General features: G+C 37.0%; 1 protein-coding gene across 3 annotated transcripts in view; it reads left to right on the forward strand.

Annotated features, from left to right (window-relative positions):
* ncalda (neurocalcin delta a) overlaps positions 1-13,147 on the forward strand; it is a 53,461-nt gene extending 40,314 nt beyond the window's left edge. For all 3 annotated transcript variants that reach the window (XM_073871913.1, XM_073871911.1, XM_073871912.1), the window contains 3 exons: positions 6,932-7,331; positions 10,315-10,419; positions 11,025-13,147. In XM_073871913.1, the coding sequence (XP_073728014.1) occupies positions 6,954-7,331; positions 10,315-10,419; positions 11,025-11,123 (582 nt within the window). In that variant the 5' untranslated portion in view covers positions 6,932-6,953 and the 3' untranslated portion in view covers positions 11,124-13,147. The remainder of the gene's footprint in view (positions 1-6,931; positions 7,332-10,314; positions 10,420-11,024) is intronic.
* Positions 13,148-13,678: the final 531 nt, after the last annotated feature.

A 13,678-nucleotide genomic window follows, 5' to 3' on the forward strand; every position in this document is an offset into this window, starting at 1 on the left:
TTATGAAACAGCACTCGAAATGACATCTAAACCCTTTGGCATGACAATAATACCCTTCTTCATCAATATGATACATTGTAAACTTAATAGTTTGTAAACAAAGACTTGTCGGGCCCCCCCAGCGTGGCCAGGTCAGCTTAAAAGGTCTAAAAGAAAAAAAACTGAATGTGTAGGACCGTCAATTGCCATTGGAAGCTTCTTGTAGCAACCAGTACGTTCCTGTTCGATCCTGCAGCCTATCCTATATGGCAACCTCGAGTTAGGGGGAGGGGAATGGGATATACCGCTCTACAGTAATTTGAAAGTGATTGCAGTACCATTTTTGGCCACCATCGTACATACGGTTCCTTTAAAAATTGAAATGCAGCAAGGGTTTTTTACAGTGTAGCAATGCGCGGGTACAACCGAGACAGCCTGTAGGAATGTGTTTGTAAACTCTGTATCTTGGGAAGCACAGTTTACAAAATTTTATCGCTTTATAGTCTAGGGTCACTTGCAGTAATAAACCTACCTTATTGTCAGTCTTAACAAAACTGCTTGATGCTTTGCGGATGTGATTGAATGCATTTATCGCTCTGTATATGAATGTGAGTGTGTGCAGGTGTGTAGTGTTTCTTTGCAAGGCAACAGTTTAATTTCTATGTGATTGATTAAATGTGTACATTTGCTACTTTAAAAATTCATATTAAACTTGTAAACCATTCGTTTAGTTTTTTTTTCTTTTTAGATTTAAGGGGCTGTTTACACTTTGTATTGTGTTTTCATCGATCAGATCACAAGTGGACGAGAGAGACACATTATGTTTACACCTGGTATTTAAATCCGTCTCTTTTGTCCACTTTTGACCGCTTCTGTCCTGAATACTGTGAGGGGACGGTCCGTGAGACGGTGGGCGAGTCTCCCTGCTGTTATTCAAACGCGAGCGGGAGTAATTATGAGTTTATATGGACGTAAACTAATATTATGTCGGAGTCCACTGCTTGTTTAGCAAGTAAACATGCTGCACAGTGTTTTGTATGTGTGTATGTATTGAGCTTTCTCTGAATTTTCAGCGCAATTGATGAAATAGGATCGTGCAACTTTCACACGCTTTCAAAACAAAACTACGGAGATCAGCCGCTTCAGTTTTATCAATGAAAACCTAAAAATAGCGCTGTTCACCGTATGTTCACGCCAGAAGTCAGAAAAGACATAAAACTTGTGTTTAATACCTCAGATTAGATAAATGGGCGGATGGAAGGCGGTTGCGTGTGGCTGTTCGAACACATTCAACCACATGTGCGTTCCGCAACTCCAAAGCGATCCGATCGAAACTGGTTTCGACTAGCTCTGGATGTGGTTGAAAGTGGTCGAAAGTGGACAAGCTCAAAACGTTTTGAACACCGTTTACACCTGGCATTAACGTCGTCCACTTGTGATTCGATCGACGAAAACGCATGTTAATGCCAAGTGTAAACAGCCTCTAAGAGTATTCCTGGTCTGAAAATAAAACAAGTTATTTAAAAATGTCCTCTGTGACCCTGTAGCCATCACACTTAGGTATTATGAACAGCTACTTCATGTAACGTTACTACGGCTTTTGATCAGTAAGTCCTTATCAATCTGAAATCACTGTTGGTTTGAGTTGTTTAAAACATGCATTTGAAAAAGCAACACTCGTCAAACATAATCATTAAACATTTAATATCATGAAAATACCTGAAAAGGTTTAAAGAACAGCAATATAAATATATCCTTAAGCCATTTCCTGGAGCTGCATGTGTAAATGGTTCGATCGTCTGCAGCGCATATTGAGTTTCTGCACGAGAGCATCTGGCTTTTGGATGTAGCTGCATTTCATCGTAATTCATTGAGAAGCATAGCAAGCATCTTCAGACAATTTATAGGTGCTCCCCTAATTTAGGTCAGTGTCTCCATCTACCAACTGCACCTATTTTGTCACGTTTTATGCATCTGATGGAAAACAAACTGTGCCATTTCTCTAATTCTGTTGCTCTGTATTTTGCACCTGGTTACTTTTGTCATACTACTTGTGTTTCATGTTTACATTTTTTTTCTTTAAATGCAAAAATACACTTGAATGTACTTTAATAGAAAATACTTTTTTTCCAAACTATTTGTGTTGATTTGTTATATAAACAAATGATTTACATAATTTTTATTACAAAAATTGTCAAGCATGGTAATAACTTTATGATAATTCAGATTTGGACCTTTAAATGTTAACTTTGAGAACCCCTGTTCTACAGTTTATTAGTTTTTGTTAAAGGGCCAAATATTATGCCCATTTTTACAAGATGTAATAAGTATTCGGTGTGCCTAGAATGTGTTTGTAAAGTTTAAGAGCAAAATACCCAGCCGATCATTTGTTATTGCATGTCCAAAATGCCCTAATGTGGGAGGGAGCAAAAAGTGCTGTTCATGTGTGTACCTTTAAATGCAAATGAGCTACTGCTTTCGGTAGTAAATAAATCTGATTCCTGTGATCACAGTCTGGGACAGTAGTATCTTTAGCAGCTTTAATGCTACAATGTTCTAGACACATTTAGAAAAGCTTTTAGGTAAAACTAACCACTCAGTCAGTGGCTGTGGCCAGGGTTTTGTTAGTGTGACATCACATTAACAAGAGAACAAAACAGCATGTCTAATGAGACGGTGAAGGAGTGGATGGATTTTTTTTCATTGTAGGGTGGTTGTGTTTACACACTGCCAACACACATTTATGTCCAAACACAAAAAAGGTGGATTTTGCATAATAATATAAGCCCTTTAATCTTTGTTCAGTAACCAAAATTGATTGATTACAAGAATCTCTGATAGTTTGTTATTGGTATAGGCTGTGTGATACGAGGCTGAGAGCAGCAGTGTGTGGACATCAAAGATCAGCCTGATACGTGTTGTTCTGCAGGAGCTTAATCAGATTCATTTCTACACCATTAGCAAATTACCACAGAAATTAAGGGCCTTATTTTTTATGTTTTGCTTTCAAGTTGCCGATATGAATGGGTATGGCAGTGGTACACTGCTTCAAGGATGTTAACAGGATGTTTTTCACTTCTCTGCTTGATATTCTTGCCTGCTCTTGTCTAATCAACCTTCTTAAATCTTAACACGCTTATCTTTTGCAAACCCAGTGAAACTGATTTAGCAGCCTCAGTTTGTAGAACTGTAATGAATTACCTTTGCAACACTATCTATGTACATTACTGACATCTCTTTGCATGGCTGCAATCCAGTTTGGATAGGGTAATCTTGTTTAGTGCACCAGTGTGCCATCTAGAGATGCAAACATCTGTAGTCTCATTGATTTTATTGTTTTCTTTCCACTGCATGGATTGTCTGTTTCCATAGCAACATGGCGAGAGGTCACAATGATTCATTATTGTATACGAGGACAGCATTGCTGACTGCATTGTAATTAAGTCTCATTCTGTCCTCTGCGTTTTAATTGAGGTTCAATTTAATCAGGAGGGTTAATGCTGGATACTTACATCCCTGTCAGCCATGACACCTTTTAGCTTAAAACCATTTCTCAACACGTGGTAGCCAATACAAGAAGTACTTACATGTAGCTAACAGCTAATGCAATGTAACTTTAAAACTTCACCATCTGCTGTCATCATGTCAATTTGCAGTTAAGATATTGTTAATATATTAAATGACTATAAAAATGTATTTTCAGAAAAACGTCAATCTTCATCCACAATCCGCTGGTAGAGTCCAAACCCAAAGCTCTTGAGTTGTTCTCATGTTAAAGGATTATTCCACTTTCATAAAAAAAATCCAGATAATTTACTCACCCCCATGTCATCCAAGATGTTTGTCTTTTTTTGTTCAGTCGAGAAGAAATGAAGTTTTTTGACGAAAACATTCAAAGATTTTGCTTAATTTAATAGACTTTATTGGACCTCAACAGTTTACATTTTCAATGCAGTTTAAAATTGCAGTTTCATTGCAGCTTCAAATGACTCTAAACGATCCCAACAGGATGCATGAGGGCTTTATTTAGCAAATGTACTTTTTAACCACAATACTCGTCTTGCATTAGCTTTGTGATGCACCAGTGTAACCTTGCGTATTACGTAATCACGTCGAAAGGTCATGCATGATGTATGCAAAACTACCGCTCCAGTGTTTACAAGTGTGGAAAAAGAGGACTGTTTCGACGTTGTTGTATGTGAAATAATACTGATTAATGACTTAGTGTCCATTTATTGATTAAAATGGTCCGCAAATGTGCGTTTCACATATGTAACTTGTGACATTTCGATGATGATTTATGATTACGCAAAACGTAAAGTAGCGCTGGCTCGTCACACAGCTAGTGCAAGATGAGAAGTTGTGGTTTAAATGTGCTTTTCTTGCAAAAATGACGATTGTTCAGTTATGGGTTGGGATCATTTAGAGCCCTTTAAAACTGCAATTTTAAAATGCATTGAATCTTTAGACTGTTGAATTAATGTCAACTATGGAAAAAAGTCCTGGAATGTTTTCCTCAAAAGTAATTTCTTTTCGACTAAAGAAAGAAAGACATAAACATCTTGGATGACATGGAGGGGTGAATAAATTATCTGAATTGTTTTTAAGAAAGTGGAATATTTCTTTTAAGCACAAAGAGCCTCTATCATTAGATCGAATGGCCAAGATCTTGGACAGATATGCAGTGGTTCAGTAGTGAATCTGGGTCTTGTCTGGTGTTAGATGTGATTAAAAAAAACACATTAATTGTCTTTCTCTGATTTCAGTTCTCTCTGTCTTTACGTGTGTGTTAAATGTTTAATATGATGTGAACTTCATGAGTTTCACAAAAATGAGCTCTAGAGTGCAACCAATTTTGTCGCACATGCAACCTAATTTCTCAATGGTGCGACTTAAAAAAATCTCAGGTGGCATCGGTACGACCAGCCGTTTGTAAACACTGTAAAAAGCATAATTTCTTTAATACTATGTGTCATTATTAAAAACAAAATTTAATCTCTCTATTGTTAAAACTACTCTAAAATACAAAAAAAGCATTATCCACAACAGGTCATGTGTTACTAAAATTTCCCATAAGGTTAGGCATTAGGTTTTATAGGCACAACACAAAGCAGATATTTGAATGGCTGGATTTCTCATACTGTAGTTCATAGTCTAAATGTGCAATTCACAGACCATATTCTACACAAGTCTTTCATTCAGTGTGTGTGAACTGTCTGTGACAGCATCGAGGTGCTTCCTCCTCACACTTTCAGTAGATTCTCTGTACTGTAATTCAAGTGACTCATTCCCACAGAGAGTTTTTCTGCTTTTGGGATGGTCATAAAAATCATATGAAGCAAACTAGACTATAATGGATTTTAAAAAAATGCCTTGAATGACCACACTTATAATCTTTATAAAAAATCAAGTTTAAGTGTTGATTCATTTCTTCAACGATCAAAAGGATCTGATGTTTGATCACATTTTATAATCCTGTTTACTGTATGTTGCATGTCACTTTTTCTATTCTGAAATTGCTGCATCATTAAGCTCTTTTTTGTCTGTTTTGTGTGTTTTGGTTTTATGAAAGCATTTTTTAGTTGTCACATGAAACCAAGCAGTTAGGACTGCATGTAGTGTACTTATGGGAGTAATTCAGAAAAGCAGTTGAAGAACCAAACATTCTTATCAAACAAGGTGCGCTGTATCTTATTTCTGCCCTAACTGTCACCTCAAAACTAGTAAACACATGATGCATTTGGCATTGCACTAAATTGTGCATTGTTTATTGTGTGTTGTCTGGTTAGACCGACAAAAGGCTGTGTTTACACCTGGTATTAAGATGCGCTTCGGTCAATCAGTGGCCGGTTGCATAAAACTTTAAGACTAGCTTTAAAAGTTAGTCATGATTTTTTTTCTTCAAGACTGATCATAACTGTTTTAAGTATGTTACATAGAAAGGTAGATTGGTCTAATTTAAATCCAAATAATAAGACTGATTAGCCCTAACTAATTGCTAGTTAGTCAGAATCATACTTAAGACGCAGTCTTAACTTCACGGCTATGTTTATGCAACCGGCCGCTGTGATCACAAGTGCACAATGCTAAATGCAGGTGTGTGAAACGTTTCGACCTCGTCCACTTTTGACCAAATTCAGAGGTAGTCGAAAATGCACTCGACCGGATTGCGGATTGCTCGTGGTCAAATGTCGACAAAAGACCCTCCGCTCTTGATCAGTTGATCTAATGTGTGATGTCCAAAGCACAATGTTTTTACTTCTGCCCTGACTTCTAGCTCGAACCCACAGTCTTTAGCGTGATCTTTAGGCTTTCATTGATAAAACTAAAACTAACTTCTCTACATCTTGTGTTTGAAAGTTGCATAAGCTTATTTCATCAATTTCTCTGAAATATAAGAGAAAGCACTTACATATACATGCACAAACATGCAGCATGTTTACTAACAATGCAAGCAATGGATTTCTGACATAATATTAGTCCTTGTTAATTTAAACCCATAATTTTTCTCGATTGTGTTTTAACAACCCCCCATAGACCAGCGGGACAGAACAGCAGTCGAAATTGGACAAAAGAGACGGATTAAGGTGAGAATGGGAATTCGTCTCTCTTGTCCACTTGTGATCTGATCGACCAAAGCATATCTTAATACCATGTGTAAATAAGCTCCAAGAGTTACTTCCTGCATAAAAACGCATCACGTATCCGCTAAAGCTGAATGGTGGGTCTGCAGATGGGGAGTGTGAATGACATTTGCTGAATGTACTGTATTTATCGATAAATATAATTGCTTTGTAAGATTGTTTTTGGTTGGTTTGGTTTTCGCATATCTAGCATGTTTATTCCTATTCTGAGGCACTTTGCTCCTTCACAACAGCACTCATTGTTAAAGATTGAGTTTCCACCGTAGATCCGTCCATACTCAATATTTCTCTTGTTTTTGTTTTACCAGTGCTGTCTTGTGAAACTAAACCATGGGGAAGCAGAACAGTAAGCTCCGCCCTGAGGTGATGCAGGACCTGCTGGAAAGCACGGACTTCACAGAGCACGAGATCCAGGAATGGTACAAGGGCTTTCTTAGGGACTGTCCCAGCGGCAACCTATCCATGGAGGAGTTTAAGAAAATCTACGGAAACTTCTTCCCCTACGGAGACGCCTCTAAGTTCGCAGAGCACGTGTTTCGCACTTTCGATGCGAACGGCGACGGCACGATAGACTTTCGGGAGTTCATCATTGCGCTGAGCGTCACGTCACGAGGAAAGCTGGAACAAAAGCTCAAGTGGGCGTTCAGCATGTATGATTTGGATGGTAACGGTTACATCAGCAAGTCGGAGATGCTTGAGATTGTGCAGGTATGTCAGGCCACTTCCTAAACCTTATGACCAGCGATGTGGTCAGTACTCTTATAATCCTTATCAATGTCTTACAGATACAGTCTAATCTTAGCAACCAGCATAACTTAAAGCAAAGAAACAATAGAGAACGCAGTCCCGCCACCCAATGTTCACGTTACATATGTTGTTTTTTCTCACTTGCTGTTTCTCACTTGTTCAATGTTGTGTTTTAGCTGCAAGAATAGCCGAGGTGTTAGACTTTGAGGAAGCTCCCCGCTATAAAGAGGGAGCCTAAGGCTTATTTCTGTGTCTGATAAACAGGCTTTCATCAATTGTAGTTTTTTACATGGTTATTTATATTTGCTGTCTGTGCAGTTGGCCTGCTTTCACATTACACCTTTCTTGCCTCAGTTTAAGAATAATTTTAGCAACAAGTGACTATTCACAAATTAATTAATAGTTATATACTCAATATTTACAATTCACTTTTCTTTATGGAGTCGGTAAATCATTTTAAATTTCTTCAATGGCATACATAGATAACTGATAAATATTGCTTTTGTATCCATATTGTCACATACTGTCAGTAAAAGATGATATGAGATAGCAAATGATGACTTTATTTACCATAATCATTACATCCAACACAAAAGAAACTCATTACGGCCATCATGGAAACAGCCATTAGGCTTTTATGGTACTGTTTTACGATGATGTAACCTCTTTTAGGTAAATCTAATCGATTTACTGAATGTGTTTTCATCTTTCAGTGATGTACAGCCCCAAGTAGTGCATTAAAGATGGCAATGTCTGTGGTCACTAATGGAGCCCATCTATATCGTGTCTACATTAAATAATGCTACACATAAAAGCGCACTTTCCAGCACAGATTTGTTTCATTACATGCGTGTGAGACGTTATGACGATTTTAACTCTGTCTATGGTAGCCAGTAACACTACAATACATTCATGAACACTAAATTTTATATTAAACTGTGTTTCATAATCACAGTGACATTATACGGCTCAGGAGCCACTGTTAGAAAATTCAGGGTCATGTAACTCACTGTAATTTTCTTGTTAAGGTAATTGTAGTGTTTTCTTTTAGCTGTTATATCAAGACATACACACTTTGAGGTGTGTCACTACGCTCCAATCAGTGATACAGATTCTTGCACGTCTTTTGGAGCATAAAAAAGGAAATTGGTTGCCAAATAAATGCAATTTAAATGCACTTTAATGCTGGTCAAGCTAGTTACTTTAATCCCGGTCAAGCTAGTTTACCATAAAAGTGAAGTCGGATGTACTTGCAGTATAGGCAGCTTCATTTGTTATGAAGGATGCATTTACATTTGTCTAGTTGCGTAGACATAAAATCGACGACTAAGGTAGCTTGCACACCAAGGCGTTAACACCGGCGTTGTTTTCAATTGTTTCCAATGGGAAGCACAGCGCATTTCAAAAACATCAGTAGCTGTCAAGTTTTGTCCATGCTGAGGGCAGGCACAAGTAAATTACAGAGTTACATGACCCTACATTTTCTAACAGTGGCTCCTGAGCCATAAAATGTCTCTGTGCCAAGAGTTGAATTTTTTTTTAAGTTTGGATGAAATGCTTAGCTCGTCAATGTCACTTTTCACTTTGCCGTCCAATCACAGTGGAGGGGGGCGGGGCAAATATCACAACAACCAACCGGTGCATCATTCAATGACTGATAAACAAAGCAGAAGCATCATAGCAACCAATGCGCTCCGCTGAAAAGCGCTTACAGTCGGCGTCCCTCTGACGTTTTAGAGGTGTTTAAACGCTTTGATGTACACGCCCCCTTAATTATCAAAATATTTCTGCTTTGGTGGATTTGCTTTGATTACGAAGACTATATTTATATAATGCAGTAGGCTTTAGGGCTGCATATTTAATCGCAACTAATCGTTTGCATAATAAAACTTTTTGTTTACATCATATATGTGTGTATTGTGTATTACAATTATGTAAATATAAAAAAACACACATCCATGTATATGAAAAAAAAAGAAAAAGTGTATATTTTAAGTATCATATATTTATATGCAGTGTTGAGGAAAGTTACTTTTAAAAGTAATGCATTACAATATTAAGTTACTCCCCAAAAAAGTAACTAATTGCATTACTGCGTTACTTTTCATGGAAAGTAATGCTTACATTACATTACTTTTAGGTTACTTTTTGTGTTACTTTTTCTTACTTGGCTGAGGCTTGATATCTTTCAGGCCTTGCAGGGGGTTTTTATGATCGCAAAAATGACAAGCTCTGGCCTGCCATCTCCGTTTCTGACTTTTCCTGCTCGGGCGCACAGAGCGTATGTTAACATGTTCAGTTTAATTCAATACAAAATATTTTATTTTTAAATTAAATTAATGAAACTGAAAAGTAACTTGCATTACTTTTTTAAAAAGTAACTCAAATATTAATGTGTACATTTAAAAAGTAATGCATTACTTTACTCGTTACTTCAGAAAAGTAATCTTATTACATAATGCGCATTACTTGTAATGCGTTACCCCCAACACGGTTTATATATAATATAAATTATATATAAATATAAAATGTATATACACATGTTAATATTTCTTAAATAAACACATGCATGTTTGTGTATGTATATATACAGCTAGTTATTATACACAATACACACATATATGATGTAAACAAAAACTCTTATTCTGCGATTAGTTGTTATGCCAGTTGCCTTTCTGCCTGTTTTTGGGTCTTTTTTATGCATGTGTCACAGGTTTTGTGTGGATGTTTTCAGTATGCCATGTATGTGCTGGGACTTTAGCACTGGGTCTTAATTTGCTATTCACACTGTTATAGTTAAACGGTAGGCATCTGAGACACTAAGGGTTAACACCTCACGATAATGCCCTTTATTCATTGTGCTGTCTGCTTAAGGGCAAGTTATTGAAAGGTTTTGTAAGTTTCTCTGTTTTGATTTAGCCTATCATATGATCTATCTCTCCAGGCGATTTATAAGATGGTATCGTCTGTGATGAAGATGCCAGACGATGAGTCTACGCCTGAAAAGAGAACAGAGAAGATCTTCAGACAGATGGACACAAACCGGGATGGGAAACTTTTTTAATTAGTGCACTACTTTGACAATGGTGTGGGTCAAAATGATTATGCGAAATTCAACTTAAGGTTCATATTTATATTGGTGATGCTCAACTGAATGAAACAGGTCTCAGATCTTAGTGAAGCATGGGTTCATGAACGACTGTCAGCAACAGGAGGGAGGGGCGTGATGATTAAAAACTTAACAGATGGACAGTGTATAGATAACAGAATGAGTGATACCACAGTCATCTGTTGCTTTTTCTGTTCCCTTATGATCACAGTCACACTGTATGTATGCTTGTCAATTGTCTGCATAAAGGTACACAAATTAAACATTACAGGACTTAATATAATGCTGGGGCATTGATAGCAACACTATCCTCGTAGACTATCATCACTAGGTTAACGGTCTGCAGGTGTATTAAATATCAAATGTCCTTTTTAAAGCGTCTTGGCCTCTGGACTGCCAGGCGACTAAAGAGACTGCAGTGCCACCTGCTGACTGATATTGTTCATTGCAGTACATGTTTATTTCTCCGAGTCTTATAAATATTTTCATAATTTACATATAGATGTCATATTGTAACTAATATAATGTTCTTTTGTTTTATCGCAGGGAAACTGTCTCTTGAGGAGTTCATCAAAGGGGCAAAAAGCGACCCATCCATCGTGCGTCTGCTACAGTGTGACCCCAGCAGTGCAGGACAGTTCTGAGATCCGTGACACGTGTCGACCTTTTATTTATTTATGGGTTTTAATTTACTTTTAATATAGTCACTCCTCCCACTCGCAGGGAAATGATGGAGGGTCAGTTTTTCCAGAGTAGGGCATCTGGGTCCCATCAGACTGAGCTTGGCCAGATGTACACACACACACACACACACACACAGAGAGAGAAAGAGAGAGTTATTGGCTGTGTTATCCCTTTAGGGAGATACACCAGGTCAACAGGAACCCTGTGATGGAGTGAATTATGGTAACTAAAGCATCTATCTGAGCTTAGATCACTTCCTGATTAGAAAACAGACTTTGTGTCATGTTAAGTACACGGTCAGTAATCATTTATGATTTAAAAAAAAGTGTTTTTATTTTTAAAAGCTTGTAGACGGGCCAGTTTAAGAGTCAGGAAGGAATAACTGATGCTTCAGTAAAGGAGTGATTTCTCCTTTCCTTTTTTTTCTTTTTGAATCCTGTAAAAAAGAAAAATGGTCTGTTTGTCTATTGACACCTCAGCCTTAGTAATTTGTATATTTGGGTACTTAATACAGTCACTGCAGACTCATTCCAATTTTTAGATTGATCTAGATGATGTTTTAATAGTTTATTGACGTCCTAGTCTTGGCCAACTTTGTTATTGGCAGATCACAGTATTATTATTATTGTTATCCCATGGGACCAATAAATCAGGCATTCAAATCGTTCTTATTGTGCACAAATGGTTCCCAACATTTTACTTGCGGTCCAAAGAGCCTTATTAACAAGTGCTGTAAACGCACATCCGGTTTTATGTCGAGTAGTTTTAGTTTAACAAAGTCTACTGTTTGAAAGACTTAAACAAGTTCTGTTTCTTTTCCAAGTTTTCTAATGTTTGTACTCTTGTAACGGTTAGGCTTGTATATAAATCTAAAATGTCAGACGCGCATGCAAAACTGTACTCCAACTTTGACCGCAGCGATCAGTTTTAATCGATGTTTTTAGTGAAAAGCATGTAACACCTATTTTATCTGCATTTGTGTACAGGAGAGTATTTGTGTAATTGGTATGCATGTCGTGTGTGGTTGAGATCAGTTACAACCCTGGTTATAGATGTTGTGATGCATTGTTTGCATTATTGCAGAAAGTGGGCTAATTACTTTTTGTTGTCGAAGAACTAAAGCTTTGATTTAAAGCTTGTATGAGAGTTTTCTGCTATATAGCCAGTCTTTAACTCTGGGTTGTACACATGAGCATCATCAAGTTACTGAATTGCCTTATACACACTGAAGTAATGCTGTTAGGCTTTTAGTTTTTCTTTTTAATTAAGCTTGCTTACATCTGAAATGAACATCTGCTGAGAGTTTAACCCTATGGCTTTCCCATTCACCTAATTTATAAAATAACAAAGCAGTAGTGGTTTATTTTGATCCTTCTACCTTTAAAAAAATAATGCTTCTGACTTAAAGAAGAGCATCATCGGACTCATTCCTTTTTTTAATAGCTCATGTGTTGTCCATTCATTTATAACACTGCCCTGAACATTAACAATATGTTGTTTCAAAGTACTATTATCATATTGTATCACCTTCTGTCATGATTTTATTGAGCAAGCTGAAGTCACAGAGCTCCTCTATGTCTCTGTAAACATCAACGCCTCACCACAGTGCATTCAATTCTGCTATATGGTTAACTAAACATATTTGAATGTTTGTTGTTGGGTTTTTATTCATTAACTGCTGGTTTTGTAAAAATTGAAAAGGCAGATCAAACCTGCATTTTTTGTTAAAAATGCATATTTTATGTTTTTTGTTTCGTTTTAAACCTCTGACACAACATTTCTGTATCACAAATATATATCATGTGGTCAGGTGCCAAAAATATGGAAGCAGTATTGTATAAATTTATACTGTACAATTGTTATTTGTTTGTAATTGTTGCATTTTGTAGATTTTGTATGGTAATCTGTATTTTGTGACTGTAGATTTGAGGCATAGACATTTGTTTTGGTTATAAGCAGAAATTAAATCTGAAGAGAACAGAAAGTGTGTGTTACTGTGCAGTATTTAATTTATTAATCCAAGTTTGATAAAATTATTAACTAAGATTAAAGTGTTACTCCAGCCAAATATCAAGATTACCCCATGATGTACTCATCCTCAAGCATTCCAAGAAACATGTGCATCATCTTTCAGACGAACACATTTGGAGTTATTTAAGTAAATTCTTTTCCAAGCTTATAATGGAAGAAAACGGGGATCAGGAAACAACTTTTGACTTTAAACTAAGGTGAACAGACGTCCTCGTTTTCCAGGGACGGACTCGTTTTTTGGTGTACTGTCCCCATTTTACAGCACGTCCAAAACAACCAGCAAATACACTGAAAAACCTGATCATCAGCATGTAGTCTTTGTAGTACCAAACCAGAGCAATCATGTAATGATTATTTCCACCTGCAGAGGGGGCCGCGAGCTACACGGATTTCTTGGTTGCGCGCCACTGATTTAGCGAAGAAGAATTTAATACGACACACATAAGAAAGCGTCATCAAGTTATCATAAATCAAGTTATCATAA

This window comes from Misgurnus anguillicaudatus, chromosome 10 (assembly GCF_027580225.2).
Source record: "Misgurnus anguillicaudatus chromosome 10, ASM2758022v2, whole genome shotgun sequence".
NCBI lineage: Eukaryota > Metazoa > Chordata > Actinopteri > Cypriniformes > Cobitidae > Misgurnus > Misgurnus anguillicaudatus.